This window comes from Sinocyclocheilus anshuiensis, unplaced genomic scaffold, assembly GCF_001515605.1.
Source record: "Sinocyclocheilus anshuiensis isolate Anshui unplaced genomic scaffold, SAMN03320099.WGS_v1.1 scaffold737, whole genome shotgun sequence".
Taxonomy (NCBI): Eukaryota; Metazoa; Chordata; class Actinopteri; order Cypriniformes; family Cyprinidae; genus Sinocyclocheilus; species Sinocyclocheilus anshuiensis.
Window position 1 is genome coordinate 488,136 of NW_015540908.1, and position 20,886 is coordinate 509,021.

The 20,886-nt window shown below is 35.8% G+C and overlaps 1 protein-coding gene across 1 annotated transcript in view; it reads left to right on the forward strand.

Moving 5' to 3' along the window:
* LOC107689171 (plectin-like) overlaps window positions 1–20,886 on the forward strand; it is an 85,065-nt gene that overhangs the window by 6,690 nt on the left and 57,489 nt on the right. The window contains exons 2-3 of the mRNA XM_016487094.1: window positions 16,838–16,899; window positions 20,784–20,798. Of these exons, the coding sequence (XP_016342580.1) occupies window positions 16,838–16,899; window positions 20,784–20,798 (77 nt within the window). The remainder of the gene's footprint in view (window positions 1–16,837; window positions 16,900–20,783; window positions 20,799–20,886) is intronic.

The window sequence follows — 20,886 nt, forward strand, 5'->3', positions numbered from 1 at the left end:
GCTTTATACTGTCTTACCTAAACCAAGAGATTATGCACTGGCTCGGAGATAATAAACCCATTAAACTATATTAATATGTCAACTTTCTGAATTAGGAAACTAAGCAAGAGATCTGATAAATAGCCTACTTTTCACGAAAAATGTAATGGTCCCAGACCTAGCCATATCAGTAAACCATCAGTGCTTCTACAGACAGAAATATGTAAAAGATGTATGATACATTCCTCTGAAATAACAGTTTTGATGTCACAGAGTCTTTTCTGTCAACACCCCCAGGTGAATGTATAATGACACACAAAAACATATAGTTTTCACAGAGGAACTGATTTTCCTCTATGCTGTGTGAGTTGTCATTTTTTGTTATGTTGGTTCACTGGCTCATCTGTATGATGTATGATTGTTTTGACTCATAAAATGACTCATAAAAGTAAATGTTTGAAGTTGTAAGTGAAACAAAGATTATTGGAGTACATTTTACAAGAAAATTTCTTTCTACTTAAAAATGTAGTTTAATTCAATGTGTTACTTGCCATTTATATTATTTTAATAATATTTTAATAAAATTATATATTATTTTAATTTACTAGTTTAAATGATTTCAAAGTAAATCCTACAACACTTTTTTCAGTGTACAACAGGGGTCTCTGACTTTGTGCTTCTGACACCTGCTGGTGTGGATGAAACATCATGGAAATTAGTTGCCATGATTATTTATTTATTTATTGACTGACAATAAGAGGTCATAGCATAATAAAGAATTTGATTGGTCAAAAAAATGAGTAGCTTTAAAACTTCTGAATGCATCTTTGACTAGTCTATCATTTACATGCTAAATCAAGATGATTCATTTCAGTGTACATTAATTAAACAGGAAAGCTGACCCACTCTTTTTTAGACCTATTTATAATGTATTAAACAGCCTCAGTGGAGTCAGACTGGGCCTGATTACTAGTTTTGATCAGTCAGTGCTCATCTCATTTTCCAAATAGTTCACATGCCAAGTCCTGCAAATTAGACACCTACAAATACTTAATTTAATCACAGTCATAAGCGCTGTAAGCATGTGGGGGAAATGAAATTGACACTCTGTCAACACCGTAATTCACAATGCCATATGCATTTCAGTGGATGCATTTCAGTGGATTGCTGTGTAAAACTCTGCTATATTTAGTTTATGTCCTGCTTCATGGGTGGCCACTAAAGGCTCGTGATATGGCACAAGCGATTTCCAGTCATGCCAGGAATCCCATTCCATATATAAATGAAAAAAAACATGAACCCTGGCACTCATGTGCTTTTCCAAGTGTGAAAAGGAGTACACTTTACTTTAGCATACTTTTAAAAAGAGTATTTATTATGGAAATAATATGCTTTTAAAAATATACTTAAAGGAACACTCCACTTTTTTTGAAAATAGGCTCATTTTCCAACTCCCCTAGAGTTAAACAGTTGAGTTTTACCATTTTCCAATCCATTCAGCTGATCTCCGGGTCTGGCGGTAGCACTTTTAGCTTAGCTTAGCATAGATCATTGAATCTGATTAGACTGTTAGCATCTCGCTGAAAAATGACCAAAGAGTTTCTATATTTTTCCTATTGATATTACGCAGCACCTTAAAATAGGCTAACTTCCGTCAACATAACCAACATGACCACCTGCTTGCACCGGGAGCGTGCTGGGGACTATTTTCAGGCACTGCGTAATATCATTGCGCCTGCTGCACCCATGGTATGGCAGCAAATTTCCTTGATTATTACGCCAGAATGAGAGTATAGTTCCTAGCCATATCGGCCTAGAAAATCCCAACTGTTCATGGAAAATGAGCCTATTTTAAAAAATAGTGGCGTGTTCCTTTAAGTGCGAACGGAATATAGTGTTTTCGGACAATTAAATGTACGTTATTTGCAATTGAAATAAAATATATTGTCCTTTAAATGTATGTTAAATGCAATTAGTTGAGACTTTGGAGTGTTTTTGACCAACATATATAGGACCTTTAAGTAAATTTTTATAAGTAAATTTCATAATTACGTCTATGGTCTTTGAAATATGGTTAAAGTTTTACTGCTGAATGTACTGACAAGCATTTATGACAAACTAAAATATATTTTAATTTCTTTTCTATTGAAACTTGTAGTAATGATGAAGTTGCAATTTAGTACATTTAAAATATATTAACTTTAAATTATATATTGAATAACTCACTTTAGTTAAAATTATAATCAAGGGTTTTACATGTGCTTTAGTATGTTAGTCAACACTTCAAAATAAATGTACTTCTTTAAAGCATAACACATTTTTTTAATATGATTTAATGATTCAGTTATTTAAAAACTTTGAATTTGATGTTATTACAAAGTGTTCTTTTTTTTTAAAGTGTGTTAAAGAGAGACACTTTCATGACTGTTTCTTAAGTCACTTAAATTCAATAAGATCAGGCGCAAAAATAACTGTGTCCACACCAGAACTGAAGCAAACGCTGAGGGAGAGCAAAGCCGAGAGACTGTGATGCAATATCATAGAATAACTCAATCATCATCCAGGAACAAACTGATCTCTGTTCAAAGAGGCCAGCGCGGGTTTCATCAGTTTGCCCAGGCTGATATTTATATCCACAGTGAGCTGTTTTCCCCTTCCCCACTCACACCGCCCGCTCGCCCCGTCCCGTCCCGACCCTCAGCCTCCGCCCTCCTAATTGCAAAGCCACCGGGGAGCAGCGCTGACATATCCAAACAGCAGGCATGGGCCGTCAAAAATAAGAAGGGGACAGTGGCCACCAAACAAACCCAGACTCTTTTTCTTTCTTTATTGGCACGTTCTTGCTCTGCTTGTCCGCCTTTGCTGTTCCTCAAACTTCATGAAGATCATACCTGGTAGGTCAGATCATCAAGAGTTTGTGGGTTTTATTATATGTTTGTTTGCATGCCAAACGTTGTTGGTGGAGGTGGGAGGGGAAACGCTCAGTGTTGACATACAAAATGCTTCTCTTTCAGACATCGAGTTATCAATTCTATTCCATATTTAAACCCCTTCACACTTCAGTTATCTGTGATGTGTTTTAGTTTTAGTTTTGGATGATTGGTTTGTTATTTTTTTGCCGCTCCGCAGTGGATAGGTGCGAGCTCTACCTGGAGGAGTTACGTTCGTCAGGTCTGATGGATGGTTTTGTCGTGGTAAAGCGCGGTGGGCGGGTAGAAAAACAGAGCGAGAGTTGGATTTCAGAAGGAAATTCTCTGTGTCTGCATGGGAATGTGAAGTGTCCCGTATCTGCGCTATTTCTGAGAGCTGTAAAAATGCTTCCACCTGTTTCGGGCTTGAAGCAGGCTTCTCTCGCGCTGTAATAATAGAGAGCGCTGGGAAATGTACCGTACTGTAACTACAAAGTTGCTTTGGTTTCAAAACATAATTATTGTATATTCAAATCTACAGAAGAAATTAAGAATTCCTGTTAAAAGATTATTCAGTCTATGTTTAGCTTTGTGGACAGCATTTATGATGTGTGGACTTTGCATTGCAACTGTCTACTATATTTTATTTTTTATTTTTATTTTTTCTAAATTATTATCTGTGGCAATCAACAGCATATAATGTGTTATTTTATTATTATTTACATGCTATTAGAGTATTTATTAGTATTTTTTAATGATTTTTTATTTGATGTGTTTTCACATTTTTTAGTTTATTTAAATTTTAGTTATTTTATTTGCCATTTTAATATTTTTATTGGCTTGAATTGATTTTTTATTTCAGTTTTAGTCATTTTAGCACTTAACTAAACTTTTAGTACAGCATTTTTAATTTTCAATTAAGTATTTCAATTTTTTTATCTGATATTTATTTTTTACATTTTTTTTTTTTTTCAGCTAAAAGTATTCTTGATAGTTTTAGTTTTAGTTAACAATAACAACACTACATACAACAGATGCTATGAATAGACCTGAAGTCAACATCATTTACAACCCAAGTGGGCACTACATACCACACTGGAGCCAAAGGGTTGGAGGGCTTGAAAAATACATAATCAGTGATGACAACAAAACAAGAGGCAGAGTAAATTAAATTAACACATTGATGGTTACACTTTATTTCGATAGTCCACGTTAGACATTCTACTAACTATAAGTAACTACATATCAACTAACTCTCATTAGAGTATCAGTCTCACTAGAGTATGGTTAGAGTTAGTAGAATTAGTTGACATACTTGCAAAGTTACTATATTATAGTCAGTAAAATATCTGTTGGGAACCATCAAAATAAAGTGTTAGCAGATATTAAGCAGTCTACTAATACTCTGTACTAATTGTAAGAAATTGTGTGTTAAGAAAGTAAATATAGTCAGTTTCAATTTCATATTGACTTACACTGAACCTGAATTTGCCATGCTTTTTTGCGTTTTTAAATCGTCTGTAAAGTGAAGATGGGCGGTTGTTTTAAAGTGCTAATGATTACTTACTTTCACCATTGCCTTTGGGTGTATCATTATCTTTGGACTGATGAAATACTTTAACTAGTTTGTCCTAAAAGAGACTAGGTGTGTCTTCTGATTTCAAACTCAACGGGTTCTGCAAACCCTGGAGTGGTGTTAAATGTTCAGACACGCTGGTGTATGAGCTTCTCAGTTTGACATCTTATTCAACTCCGTATTGAAACATAGTTCACACTTTGAGAGTACAAATCGATTATAGGGAGAAAGAAGAGAGTGAATGAAAGCACAGTGATGTTTCGCCCGCTGCAGGTGTGTTTGTAGAGTGTTAGAGGGCATGGGAAGGGCTGTGAGAACGGATGGAAGGAATGTAGACATGATAAGATAAAGTAGTGGAGGAAACTCCCTTTAGAATCAGGAGAAAGTTACTGTACTAGATCTCGTTTGGCTGAGAGACGCTGCACTGGCGTCTTTGTTTTTAAATGTCTGAACACAGGCCATGGAGTGGTTATGGGGTTAATTTTGCTTGGCAAAATTGCATGCAGCTATATGGATAGGCATCATTTTTTTTTTTAAAACTGGTGATTCCAATGAAATCTTGTTTTCAAAAGACTTGCATCAACAAATTTAATTTTTAGACATACAGTCAAACCAAAATGTATTCAGACACCTTCAACATTTCTCACATTATCACAGTTTATTCACTATAGTTTAGAAAATGGCGATACAATATGACAGTTAAACTGTGTCAGATAACAGATGTCTGAATAAATGAAAATGATTTTTTATTCTATGAAATCTTTAGTTTTATTTTGTATTGACACCTGCATTACTACTGCACATTTATTTATTTATTTTTTATCTGAATAAACCTAATAAGATGCAGTAAATATACAGGTGTCAATACAAAATATTCATTCATTCATTCATTCATTCATACATTCTAATAAGATGCACTAATAATGCAGGTGTCAATGCAAAATATTCATTTATTTATTCATTCATTCTAATAATATATTATTATTCTAATAAGGTCCACTAATAATGTAGCTGTCGATACAAAATAAATGGTTGCATAAAATGATAAATAATAAATATAATATTGAAGCAATATTTATTAATTTAATAAGAGGATATTAATAAAGTTTTGGTAGGCTACATTCTGCATTTATGACACCATTAGCTTATCAGTGCTGTTTTGATTAAGTTTGTCTGTGTCTCTGTTGAACCTGACTATAGTATTACATTCTTGTATCTGTAGTCTACTCATCTGATGATAATTAGCTGACAGCGTATGAACACAGTAAGTGTAGTAAGATCATTATAAAGCCTGTATTGCTCTGATAGAGCGCATGTGAACACATCGCAGGCTGTAGTATTATCACTGTAATTCACAACTTTGAATTGCAAATGACATCAAAACTTTGAATAACAAATGAAAGTCCAGAGGCTCAGTTTTTCCATGTGTGCTTCTGAGCTGAAGTACATCAGAAACAGTTCTGAATTCCCAAATCAAATTCATAATCCTATAGGAGAGCTGAGCTCCCATCAGCACGTATATGGTATCTTGACTCTTAACACCACTATAATGGAAAGTTCCAGACGGCTGATGTAAACCGCACACATGCAGGACGTCTTGCTCTTGGATACTGTAGGATGTTTGAATGAGTGTGTTTTCTTTAGGGAGCAGCAGGGCATGTAGAAGATGCGTGCGGCGACTGACCTTCAGGAGCCATAAAGGGGCTGCTGCTGTTGATTTATGGGCTTTTATGGACCAAAGGGATGCTTTTGCTTGAGTTCGGCTGTTATTTTTAGCCATTCACTCACTATAAATGAGGTTTCATAACATCCTGTGGTACATCTTAACGGGTCTCAACCAATTACTTGCGTTTAATTGTAGTTCTGTTCTTCTAAACTTGAGGCATTCGTTTTTGTTAATAATGCTGCTCCATATGCTTGTCCAAAGGAATTCACAGCTTCTGCAAATTGCATTGCTTGTTATTTCACAATTCAGACTTTAATATAAATATAAACTCAGAATTTCAAGACATAGATTGAGAATGGCAAGATCTAAACTCTCAATTCTGAATTTTTTCTTGCAATTCTGAGTTTATATTTTGCAATTCTGAAACAAAAGTCTGAGTTATGATATATAAACTAAGAATTGCGTGGAATAATTTTGAATTGTGAAAAAGTTGCAATTACCTTTTTATTTTTTTATACCATGAAGGAATTATGGAAAGTTCAGTGGCCTCAGTGTTATTACAAAATCATTAGTGATTATCAGAATCAGATAATCATAATAAACTTTGTACAGTAAAATATGTATTATAGTCACAACTTCTCTGTGTTATTAGTTAACTAAAACAAATATATATATATATATATATATATAGGTATTAAAATAAAATACAAATATATTTTTAAAAATAATAAAAATTATTTTATTCAATCTATTTGCCAAATAAATATTTTTATTTTTATTTAGTTTAACTCGATGTACTAAAATAACTAAAGCTAAATTAAAAAAAATAGACATGGAAATAAAAATGACGGACAAAGAAAAAAAATATTAAAACTTTACTGAAAGCTAAAATAAAAATAGCCTTACACGGCCTTTTGGAAAATGTCTTAACATTTCTTAAACTTAAATTTAAAAAAGTTGCATGACATATCTGCAAGTCTGTTAAGTTTTATTGAAATGCCCATTCTTCAGAAAACAGATGACCCAGGCAGCTTTGCTGTTGGATAATGGAGGCCATATAGTTTGATTATTGCCCGTGACTAAAGGTCAGAGGAGGCGTGGGAAATCATTAGCCATCTTTAAGGATGACTGCAGGAGACGCTGGCCATGTCTCAGGATGTTTTGCGCTGGAGCAGTCGCAGTGATGGAAATATTTCCCAGAGCAGTTATGGAGAAAGACTGGAGCTGCTGTACAGTCAGATGTGTTCTGTTGGTAAGTCTGATACGGGGCAGCCTCTCTCAGGATTTTCACTTAATCACACCACTGTTAGAGAGTGTTACGTAATGTCTGGCTGCTTTAATCATCACAATCCTGCTGCTGAAATTATAAATCACTTAAATCACTTTACTTTGACAATCTGGTGCCAGTTTGTTATGCAATATGATATGTGCTTTCACGTCACATGACTTTACTGCAGTGCATGCTGAATAACACTTACAGGTAGTTAGCATAATCTAAAACTGTTTTATTTTAATTCTTCATGACCTGATTAATAAGAATAATTCATTTATTTATTTGGCAGCTGGCGCTTTATTGAAGGAATGTTAGCATACTACTCTTACTTCACTATTTATACTATACTTAAAATGCAAACTAATTTATTTCTAAAATGACTATACACCATTCACATGCAATATGGTGAGTTCATGTGACAACAGTACAGCATACTACTGTTTAAATACATTTTATACTGCATGAATTTTATTGTGAATATAAAGGCATTTTTGCGAAACCGTCTGACTTGGCCACGCCCATCCGTTTAACCAAAGGATCCATAACCCCGCCCTTTAAAGACACACCATCCAATCTGATGTCAGCAAAACTGAATATGCAAAATGCTTGATTCACAAGCCGTTTCTACTGGCGGATTAGAAAACATGGCCGGTCATTTCCTTAAGTTTCACTGTTTTCTGTCACAGTCACTGAATCTGTCAGGGAGTATGTGATGCATGGTATTTCTCAAAGAAAACAAGACAAAGTATACATTTTTATCTTGTGAATACTTTGTTTTGCCTCCATCTAGTGTTAAAATGATGAAGTCTCGGTTTAATACCCATTGCTATAACTTTGTTTCACTGAAGATGTGATACAGCACGAAACGACAAAAAATAAAAAAAATGCATTCCTTCACTTTTACTGAAGCTAGTACTGAAATGTTCAACTGGCATGATTCAAAACACGTTTTATTAGTGACCAAAGTCAACAGGCATCACAATTTAGTGTAATGGACAAGGTCAGAAAGCTGGGGATTTACACGGAATATTCTGGGCGCTGGAAAAGCCATGGTTACATGTTTATCTATTACTCATGAGCAGTTTTTGATTTGATGTAAGCTGCTGGTGTGATTGGAGGGTGATCTACCATCGGAAGTCATTTCACAATAAGTGATGAATCCTCCCAGTGCGGTTCGGACTATAAATACAGACATGAGTAAGAGTGTGTTCTTCTCATCTGCTGCCATGGCTGCTGTGTGTTTGGACAACTCTTCTCAGATGTCCATCATATCTGCACCGTCAGCATCTCAGATGGAAGCAGTTATTATGTCACTAAGGCAATGCAGTCAAAAGCAGAAGTGCTGTCATAGTTCTCAGCTGATCTCATGCCGGTCATCGACACAGTCTGTGCGTGTCGATGTGCCTGTCCTCAACCATTGTAAAATGACCTGCTAAGTTTTATGATTATGTCCTAATTACTGGCCAGAAGAGGGAGACAAATTGTTTATTGAAGTCAACGTGAAACCCTGACCAAAGCCCATTTTATTTTTATGATGTGAATGATTGCTGCATGCAACGGGAATATCAACTTCTAAAATCAAGTGTATGGAAAATAGAGACGTGAGAGGGATTCATCAGCAGAAAAGGAAAGTCGAAACAGAGCAAGTTATAGAATTTGAATAAACTGTGAACACACTTTTTTCGTTAGAATAACATTCACCAATGAATTGTGCACAGAACAGGATGCATTAAAATTGAAAATAAGGGTTGCATAGACCCTAATAGAATATTTTGTATAAACTAATGTAGCAATTCTGTATTAAATGTAGAATATTTTAAATGAATAATATTTAATAATATAAAATATATTAAATATGTACCTACATTTTTCTTTTACATTTTACATTTTTCATTTATTTATATATTTATTATTTTATTTGAATTATTTTTTATTATATGTGACCCTGGACAACAAAACCAGTCATAAGGGTCAATTTTATGAAATTGAGATTTATACATCATCTGAAAGTTGAATAAATAAGCTTTCCATTGATGTATGGTTTGTTAGGATAGGACAATATTTGGCTGAGATACAGCTATTTGAAAATCTGGAATCTGAGGGTGCAGATTCCAGAAAATCACCTTTAAAGTTGTCCAGATGAAGTTTTTAGTAATGCATATTACTAATCAAAAATTAAGTTTTGATATATTTACAGTAGGGCATTTACAAAATATCTTCTTTGAAAGTTACTTTTTTTCCCCAAAAGATCTACTTCTCACTTTTCACAGTGCAACAATTCAAACCGGCAGGTCATGACCAGGTTAGTTTGCAGATGGGGAACAGGTATTTTGAAGGGAAATCTGAAGAAATACCTCCGTGTTGTATTTTACGCACTAATTTGGCATGATGCACAGGATTCACAGCAGACAGACTGAAACGTGTTGGACTTTAACAATCAGATCGACTTCAGTGGAAGAATGAAGTTGTTTCAGAGCAAGTTTTTACATGCAGATTAAAGCTTACAAAAGAAGAAAGATTGTTTATTATCACTTGACATAACTTCGTTCAGCAGAGAATCTGCATAAGAAAGTAAATCCAGTGCTTTTGATTTCATGTTGTGTCTTATATTGCTCTTTTGAAGAGGCCTGTGAGTGAGTTTGCAGAAGTGCTTGGCGGCTCCGTCTGTTTTCCGTGCTGCTGGAGGAGACGAGTGCAGAAGCTCTAATGGGTTATTTTCGATCTCAGCTGCTGCTGTTGATGTTGATCTCCAGCTGAACTGAGATTCCCCAAATCTAGCGCTGACTATCACATCACAACATTTAGATAAGCACAGATGCGAAACTGCAATTGCAGGATTAATGCTCCTAGCTCTTAGCTAAGTAAAAAGCATGCGAGGGAGAGAAAGAGCTCAGGTGTCATGTTGTGGAGGTTGGGAAGGACAGGGTGTGTCCGTGATTCAGGTGGATCAAAGCAGACGTACGCACATTACACAAGAAAGTCAAGATTGGGAGGCACATTCACGGCTAATGCGGTTTGGTTACGCCTAACACGGGAATGTGAGGAGTTACCGTTCTTATAACATCAGTCTCATTATCTTTGAAGACAACCTTCAGTCTTATCTGTGAGGTTCCAGATTGCTTCTAAACATTGATAGCTTAGACTATTTTTAGCGAGTAAAGGGTGCAAACATCCACCTTCAGCTGGTGCTTCACGTGTAGCAAGCGTAAAAATAACTTTGATATTGTTAGTAATAATTCCAGATGAACGTACTGGACTGAAGCAGCTCGGCTTTACTTGATTCTCCATCAATCTTTTTTTTTTTAGAAAAATCAGCGAGTCTCAAATCTGATCATCAGGATGTTTTGAGGGTTTGTTTGTTCGTCTCTCAATCATCACTGGATTGCATTGCATTATGTGTTTTGATCATTTAAATCTCATCTTGCTAAGACATATTATTGGAGATATAGAGTGACGACTGATATTAATATAATTTTATGCAAGTAACAGCTGTAAAGATCTCATTGATTTTACATTACAAGCAAGCAAAGTTTCATCTTACTTTTTGGTCATATAAATATCAGCATCTGCACCAAATTGCATATTTTTGCTCAGTTTGAGTCTGGATAAAATTGAGGTGTTTTTTCCCCTCTATATCCTATGAGCCATAAAAGCCTGATTGCATCAAATATGATGATATGCAAACTTCTCATCTGACCTCAGATGCAGAGCGGTTTTGTGTGCATGTGGTTCATAGAAAGATCTGAGGTGTGTTTATGTGAGGTTGAAGGATGAACACTTGATATTGATTCAAAAGGTCCATCATGCTTCACCCTGCGCGTGTGGAGGATCATGAATGATTCGTCTTGTGTAGACTTGACTGTTGGAATAAAGCCCGGTCCATATTGCAGCTCTGGCCGAGAATCAAGAACAGTTTTTGCTATTTAAAAAAAAAAGGGCAAGTTCATCTAAATATATGGGTGTGCTCAAGGATATCACGTGTCTCAAACAAAGCTCTTGAATATCTTCAAAGGCTGTGTTTGTATAACGCCGTGTATCTTGTGAGCTCATGTCTTCAGAAGGGCTCATTGTTAATCCAGCCAATCAGATCTCAGCTCTTGTCATTTTGTGTGGATTAAGTATCAACTGGTCTGTGAATGATGTTATGCCGTATGGAATCTGCTGGTAATCATGTGGACTCAAAACACATTAAGAGAGCATCACATAAGTGTGTCCTTGCAATCAGCAGAATTACTCTTTCTTTGTGGTTTAAATGAGATATTTTCAATATCATTATATAATTAACCTATTTTAATCAATTTGTATAATAATTATATATGTGAATGGGTAACTACATCTACAATAAATGATCTAATTATAAGTTTCAAGGGCACTGTAATTAAACAAGGCTGATCAAAGCTAATGAGGTTACGTACTTGTGTAAATATAAAAGTAGTCAGTCAATATTATAAGGTAATATTGTGAAATATTATTACAATTTAAAACAGCTGTTTTCTATGTAAATATACTGTAAAATCTAATTTATTTCTATTTATCAAAGCTGAATTTTCAGCATCATTACTCCAGTCTTCAGTGTCACATGATCTTCAGAAATCATTCTAATATGCCGATTTGCTGGTCAAGAAACATTTCTGATTATTATCAATGTTGAAAACAGTCGTGCTGCTTCATATGTTTGTGGAAACTGTGATGCATTTTATTTTTCAGGAATCTTTGATGAATAGAAAGTGCAGGAAAACAGCATTTATTTGAAATAGAAATCCTTTCCAACATTGTAAAAGTGTTTACTGTCACTTTTGATCAATTTACTGCGACCTTGATGCATTTAAAAAAAAATCCCAACACATGCATACATACATAAATAATTTTGACTTATTTAAGGTTACAAAACTTGAAATCACAGTGGGTAGGAAATATTTTAAATCGACTGAAAAATCGACTGGAAAAATGTAAATCATAAAAAAAGAAAGTAAATGCTATTATAGGTGTTGGTAGTTTTTTTTGTGTGTCGCACCTTAATACCTTCTCCTGTATCAACAGACATTTAGACGTCTATAAACCGAAGGCGTCAGCTTCCATATCCGCTGAGAAGTATGTCAGATATCGGAAAAAATTGAGAATCCTGCAAACACTGTCAAGTCCAGGCTGTTATAGTTACCGACGAGCCTGCACAGGTTATCAAATGAGCAGCTTCTCAACACTTATGGTGCGGGTCTGTTCAGATGATGAGCGTGTGATGAAGGCCCCATCCTCATCTTCATCTTCTGCTGTAGGTTTATGTCTTTATGAGCAGAGCTGTTGTATCTTTCTCTTCCTACAGTTTTAGTATAAAAAGAAATGTAGTGTCGTTTTCAGTATTTTAGTGTTGTTTTCACTCAGAAATTGTGTAGATTTGCAAGTAACACGTTCAATTTTGAAGTGTAAAGACTAGTCCGGTAATCGTTTATGAACGATTTCGAACATATCTACGCACTCTTTAGTGATGGAAGATGGTGCACGTGCAGTTTAAGCACGATCACATATGCACACACTCATGCGAACAAGAAAGCGAGATGATTCTTATAAAGATTTTTCTTTGTATTTCTGGTTGTTGATTCTGCAGCCTCTAGTTATGTATTTTACTGGGTTCAATACTGTTAATCTCCAGCATGTGTAGACCTGAGCGGCCCATCCCAGAGCCTCACCCTGCCTTAGTTAGTCATACTTGCCCAACCGCTCAGGTATGTCACAGTGGTTAATCATTAAAGAGGCATATACCTGTGTGTGTGTAATGTCTATTGGCATGAGTAGTTTTTAGAGCGTGATTATGTAATCCAGTTCCTGTAATGGCTCTTTTGACCAGTTCTACACACTCGTTTAGCATGCAGTTACACAACTCGCCACTCTCAACGTTATTCTTTAGAGACTGTGATGATTTAGTCTGTGTGTTTGGAGAGGGTGTGAGATTCTAGATGAGGCATGCTGGCGGACACACCTTCCCACTCACTTTCCCTTCTTCTTCCTGCCTCGGCTCCACCAACATGACAATTTAGGGCTGAGGCGGAGCCAAGCGTATCCCGCAATGCCCTCCATGTCTCTCTGCAGTCAGAACAAGAGCAGGCCTACGACCTGTAGCTAGTTGCATCATTTAGAGGAGCTAGGAAATGGACGGCAGGAGTTAAACAGAAAGAAAGCAGAACAGGAGCAAGTGAAGATAAGGAGCGCGGTTTGTGACTAGCGTGACGCAAAGGAGATGAGTACGCAACAGAGACGGAGGGAATATTCGAGCGACAGCCTGGAGAGGATCCCTTCAGATGACTTGCACTATCAGGGAATGCTGAAAGCCTTGGAAGGCAGGAAAGGTAGTTAGGAAAGCTCTCTGATGCACCTGCTCGTGATGGAAGAGAAATTCCTTCTTTGTAAAAGTCAGATCTCTAGTTATTATTAGCGTGTGAACTTCACAGACTTACATTGAAACAAATCTTTGATTTTAAGCAGTATTCTGATTTTAGAAACATTCTTAGGTAACACTGTATTTAGATATTCATTCTACAAGTATCATATCTACATGAACGCTCAACACTCTAATGAGAGTTAGTTGACATGTAGTTGCAAAGTTACTTATAGTGAGTAGAATTTCTAAAGTGGACTGTCAGAATAAAGTGTAAGCCATTCATAAAACAAGATCAGTTTAATTGAGAAGCGAAACTGTGCCAGATTAAGATTTAAGCATAAATGGGGTAAGAAAATCAATTTCATTCAAGATATATTCTCTGAGAAAAAGTCTTAATGCCATATGCAAATTTGCTTTGTAAGTCAATGTATCTTATTTTACTGGAAAACATTGTTTATTATTAGTAGTAGTAGTAGTATTTGCAGTGTATATGGCTTAGGTTTCTTCTTCAGTGTCAGTCCAGGATCTAGGAAATCTAGGACTTTTTATCTTGATGTATTAATACTTGTTCAGTTCTTGCATTAAAGACAACAACCATGAGAAAAATATTTTACACCTTTTTAAATGCAATCTTGTAAGCAAACAGGACTATATTAGAATATATGATAATGAGATCTGATATTAGAAGATCTCATTATTAAAAAACTGTATTTAAGTCTTAATATATTTGAAAGTTTTTTTTAGTAAAGCAGTAAACAACTCAAGGCTTATCACTAGCCTTATAATGTTTGCAATCTGCCGTTGCTTTGCCCAGGTGCCTTTAATTGACACTATAAAAAGGCTCACACAGAAGCTGCCTCACCTGACCAATATTTAAATAAATGACTTATATTTACCAGTGTAAAATGTGTTAAGTGGGACTGAGGCGACATTCACTGGATTGGCTCGTTCAGTATGTCATCAGCAAACAGTGGTGAGAAAGTGCATTTGACACTATAGCGTACAATAACGCTGGATAAAATTTAATTTTATAGATAAAAAATGAATTTTCTTGCATGCCTCACACCCCCCAGAGGGCAGGAGTTGTGCGCTGAATCACAAGGGCGTTGGTGCTGTAACTTTATACAACTTTTAGAGGATAGCTCTTTTGCACTACAATCATTATATCTGCACTGTTGTTTACTTCACTGGTTTGCACTCTATCTGCCATGCGCCTTGTGCTGCTTTATATATATTTTTTTATATATTTTTTTACATTTTACCTTTGCTGTACATGTGGAAGAATTGACAATAAAGCATACTTGACTTGACTTGATAGAAAGCAGTGAACGGTGGTCAAAGGACAAAGGTCTGCTGACGACCCCCGCAAAGCTGTTCATAATTATCCACCTCATCTCCCGCAGTAGGACTCTTCAAACACTAAAAGGAAGTCTTACATTAATGACCCTCCACCCATGATAGTCACCATGGCAGTTATATTTCATAATCTGCTCGTCATACTCCACCCATCAGAAGCAGAAGTCCTGCGGGTCTGAATCAGCTGTTCCCTCAACACTCGACAATCACTCGGCGTTTTAAAGGACTCTTAACATTGCTCAGCAAACAGTTTCAATTGTATATCGTTTTATGCATTGAAGTACCCTGCTGTACTTGACAACATTGTATTGAGCGGAGAACATTTGATTCCACAGAAGTGTCAATTAATTGGATTGAGGTGTTGGGCATTTGCTCTGTTTTGGCTCATGCATTCCTTCGAGATTGCTTGACACTTGATTCCTAGTATATTTAAACGTCTTTCAGTCCTTGCTGATCCGTCGTCACCATCCTTCAAATTAGAGATGGTGTTGGGATGTCCTGTGCACCTGATGCAATTGGTTCAGATTTGGTATTGTATTAGACATGAGATATGATTCGAGTTTACAGCAGTTTTCCTCCCAGAAAGAGGTGTATTGTCTATTTTTTCTGTTACTTTGAACACTAACTTCACACTTTACAATATATTAGGTGGCCTTAACTACTATAAACTAGCATTAAATACCTGCAAACTACATGTTGTTCTGAAAAATGTACACATTTTTTGCTAACGAGCTTAGGTTTGGTAGTAAGGGTAAGGTTAGGGTTATAGTGGTTAGGTTTGCGGTAAGGGTTGAGTTACAGATAGGGATAAAGTTAACACTGTAATGACACATGTTAATTAAGTACAAGTACTTTAAATGTAATTACAATGCACCAACATGCATGTATCAAATGGTTAAGTAGTGTAGCTGAAGCTAACTAATAGAAAAAGTAACCAACTTTGCCAACTAACTCACAAACTTTAACCATAAATGTGAGCATGCTGCTTCAGATTACTCTGAACAACACAGTGCTTTGCAAGTTCTCTAGTAATGATGACAGATGCAAGTGTTGGTAGTTTGTATGCGGTGTTCTCTTGTGTTTCTCGCTGCTGAAGGAACATGATTCTGCAGGCTGTGGGTGTGTCTGTTGTGTTCGGTTAGTCATGAGTGATGCACACTTAGGATTAAAGCTCTGGTGAATTTTCCCAGCCTGAGGCCTCACAATGCATCACGTTTCCTTCCCTTCGAACCTGCGCTCCGTCGTTGCTTGACAGTCATTGCTCTCCGGCTTTACCCAGAGATCGGTTTCTCACATGGGTGTGCCTCCTGGGTGCTGAGTTTTAATCGTTTGCTCCTATGCAAAAAGAGCTGATTTAAAAACGTTCTGGCGTGGGTTATCGAGTTTTCATTTGTTGCACTACTCTCTTCACTTGCAGTCCTGTTGGAAACACACTCACACTAGTGGTTGTTTTGGGCTGAGCGTAACAATCAAATCAACAGTTCAGTGATTTGAAAGCATCACAGACACGTTTTGCACTTCTCAGTGAAATTAACCTGTTAATTGCTTATTTATAGGGATTTAGCATTTTAAAGTTTAACATCAAAACATTATTTTAATAATCAGCAGTATTTACAAAATGACGTAAATTCCTTCATATCCAGACATTTACTCTGAACACTGCTGAAGTGTGTTGAATTTTTTTTTTCTTTATCTTTTTTTGCAGATGAACGGGACAGAGTGCAGAAGAAGACTTTCACAAAATGGGTGAACAAACACTTAATAAAGGTACCTTTATGTTCATTATTCACTGCAGTTTGTCAGGATAATATGACCAGTGATTATCGGTCCTGCTCTTCCCTTCTGTGTACTCATCCATTCATGTTCAAATTGTGATTTTACTGTTATTGGCTTATTTGATTATCATTTTAACAAACAAATCCAATGCAACTTACTATACACTTTCGCAGCACAAGTATCTTAGGTTTAGTTCATGAATCAACCCTTGCAGAGTTTGAACCTACAATGGCCGATGTGATCAACATCTTATATATTGTTTTTCTGAAATGATATACACAATGTAGTTTTAATGGGAAAAAAAACTTGTTGTAACAATACTAATAATAGCCTAACAAATGTACAGTAAAAACTAAGACAAGTAAACAATGAAAAAGAACTGTGTGATAAGGCTTTCTGTACTCTAGCTTTGGGTGTGTGCACTGATTAAAAACTGATTAAAACGTGTTGTTTTAGTATCACTGAGATACTATTATAGTTTTTTTTTTTTTATTACTATTTGTTTTTATTTTCCATTTTCATTTTCATTTTAAAGTTTAAAAAGTAATTTTAAAGTGAGATTTTGTCATTTGTCATCAAGTTCCCCCCCCCCCCATAAATATGTCTATATACACTCTAAAAAATGCTGGGTTGTTTCAACCCAACTTTGGGTCAAATATGGACTAACCCAACTGTTGGGTTACATTTTTACATTTAATTTTTAACCCAAAAGTTGGGTTAGTCCAAATTTGACCCAAAGTTGGGTTGAAATAACCCAGCATTTTTTAGTGTGTAATTGTAAAATTTTATTTCAGTTTTAGTTATTTTAGTACATTGAGTTGAGGGGGGAAAAGCTAAAAAAGTGAAACTATTTCAAGCAAAAAAAAAAAATTTCATTAGATTTTTTATAGCTTTATTATTAGTTTCGGTCAACTAATAATAATCATAGTCAGAACAGTGTGCGAGTATCATATTAAGTTCTTTCATGTTTTATTGCACTTTAATGATCGCTTTAAGAAAGGCTTAAAAACATCAACTTTTATTACAGTGCAGCACTGCGATGGCATGTGAGCATAACCATGATGGACAGATAATACTCCTTGTTACATTTCTGCCAGTTTATCATGTCTCCCAGTGTATTGCTCACACATACCACTACTATTAGTTACCAGTGCAATTTTGAGCCACTATGTCACAACACCCAGTTTAGAAACTAATGTACTCATCTTAAAGTCTCTTCCATTTGGGGAGACATAACAGCTGTTGGGCTGAACATGATTTCTGTTTGTATCCGCCGTAGAGAAGCAGATCATATCCTGTCCACACATGTTATAAATCTACACACAGCTCGTTTATCATCGTCTAGTCTAAAGTGTCTAGTGTTTAGGCAGAAAGGGGGTGTGTTGAAAATCCAAACAAAAGATAATGAAAATGTAGCGCCAGACAAAATTGGAGGTTATTAGCACTCGTACAAATCAATCAAGCCTGTTCTTTCACCGTAGAGGAGGCAAAACACGAGACCCCTTCAGAACAAAAGAGTTGATATAAGACAAACCTGCGTGTCAAGAACATCTGGATTCATTTTGCAGCATGCATATCATATTCAGGGAATAAACACTTGTCAGTCCAGCCAACAGTAGCACATGTGCTGCAGATGTTTGGCTGGGTTAAAGCCCTTTATCTGTGATTAAACAAAAGCCAAGTTTGACTACTTTTTTTCTCAGAGGAGGACTGAATTTAAACTTTTCTCACACATCTTTGGTAAAAAATTACAGCTCAAATGAACAACTGTTTTAGGCTAAATTCTGAATGTAACCTCATCATTGCAGATTATTATGTTTGACAATGTGCTTTCGTCATTTATTCTGACCTTATCTCATAATACTTCCTTACCTTATTTGTTATGAATTTTGGCAAAGTTTCTGGGTAAAACAATTGTTTTATATACTGTGCGTTATATTAATTATTATTCATATCAAAGTGATTTTAGGATGTGCATCCAGAGCACACCTACATAAACCTATGTAGCAAATGTTCAACTCATTTGTATTTAATACAAACACTGAGTATGTTTTCACTCTTTATACTATCAAATATAAGCCCTTATTTTATAATAATCTGGCTGTTATCTACACTGACACATCTATATTTGCTGACTGAATGTTTGAGTTTGACCTTGACAAACACTTAGAGATCATAAAAACAGTTTGCTCTGTGGTTTGTCGCTGTCATCAGCTGTGATCTAGCACTTATTAGATGCTGCTATTGCTTTGTGCTGAAAACATGGGCTAGTGGTCAAGTATATGGAGATAGATGGCACAAATGAGACTTATTACGGTATAATACACCCATACATTGCTTAGATCTGGATTGGTGTTTTGCCAATGTGTGACTCGAACACTGACTGTGATATAATACATTATAGCAAAGAGTCATCGATTGTGATGAAGTTCATTGCAATAATAGACAGTATGATTTGTGTGTGAGGTTTAATGCATTTAATGCATCAACAGAGACCTCTAGTGGCTCAATATGAGCTCTGCCTTGTTGACATATGTGACCCTGGAGCACAAAAGCAGTCTTAAGTCGCTGGGGTATATTTGTAGCAATAGCCAACAATACATTGTATGGGTCAAAATTATCGATTTTTCTTTTATGCCAAAAATCATTTGAATATTAATTAAAGATCATGTTCAATGAAGATATTTTGTAAATTTCCTACCGTAAATATATCAAAACTTAATTTCTGATTAGTAATATGCATTGCTAAGGACTTCATTTGAACAACTTTAAAGGTGATTTTCTCAATATTTAGATTTTTTTGCACCCTCAGATTCCAGATTTTCAAATAGTTGTATCTCAGCCAAATATTGTCAGATCCTAACAAACCATACATCAATGGAAAGCTTATTTATTCAGCTTTCAGATGATGTATAAATCTCAATTGCAAAAAATTGACCCTAATGACTGGTTTTGTTGTCCAGGGTCACATTTCACTTTCAGTTGGATGAATAGATGCTTCTGTGAAAGAAAAGAGGCTGGAGATTTTATTGTGCTGAACTTCAGAAGACCTCAGTAGTTCTGTCTATCATATTTTCCTTGTCCTCTGCTTTATACAGCAGTTGAACAGAAGTCATTTATCCAGCTTACAAATGCTTTATATTAAAATACATAAAATATAATTACATTTATATTACAGAGAAAGGGCAATTCTGAACATTTGATATCTAATATTTGCAAAGAATTAAGTACAAATTTCAGAAAATGATTTCCAGAGAGTGTTCCTCAAGGTATAACAACATTTAACCGAATAAGATGTTAAGTTTCCACGATGGAAAGAGAATTAATTTACTCACTCTAGACTTGTGCTGGTATTTGGTAATGCGATATATCACGGTAACGAATATGCACGATATTGTTATCGTGGGCACTTCTAAATACCGTGAATAATTATATATTACAAATTATTTAGAATCACATACCCCTAACTCACTCTCATGTCATTCTAAAACCGCTTTGATTTTTCTTTTTCTGTGGAAGCCAAAATGAGAACATCCAGGCTGCTTTTTCCATACAAATCAGCTGAAACAGCCAAGCCATGAACAAAAACTACCACCAGTGCTTCGTATGAAGTGTTCTTTTAATGTGAAGGCTTTGTGTGAAGAACAGTCTGGACTTTCTGCTAAATGTCTTATTTTATGTCTATGGAAAAAGATAAATCGCAGGTTTTGAACATGATAAAAGGAGATTGGACTGATGTAGCTGATATCAGCATCAGATTTTAAATCTTAATGTTGTCCTTCATCATTCAACTTTCACTTCTTTCTTCCATTTCGAATCGATGTAACTCCATTCATCTCTCTGTGCTCTTCTCTCCTCCTCATCCTCTCCTCCAGCACCGGAGAGCTGAGGTAGGTCCATCTGTCAGCGTGTCCCAGCATGCTCTGCTCTCTCACACGCATGTTCAGTGCTCCTGTCCTCCCCGAGGCTCTTCTGCTG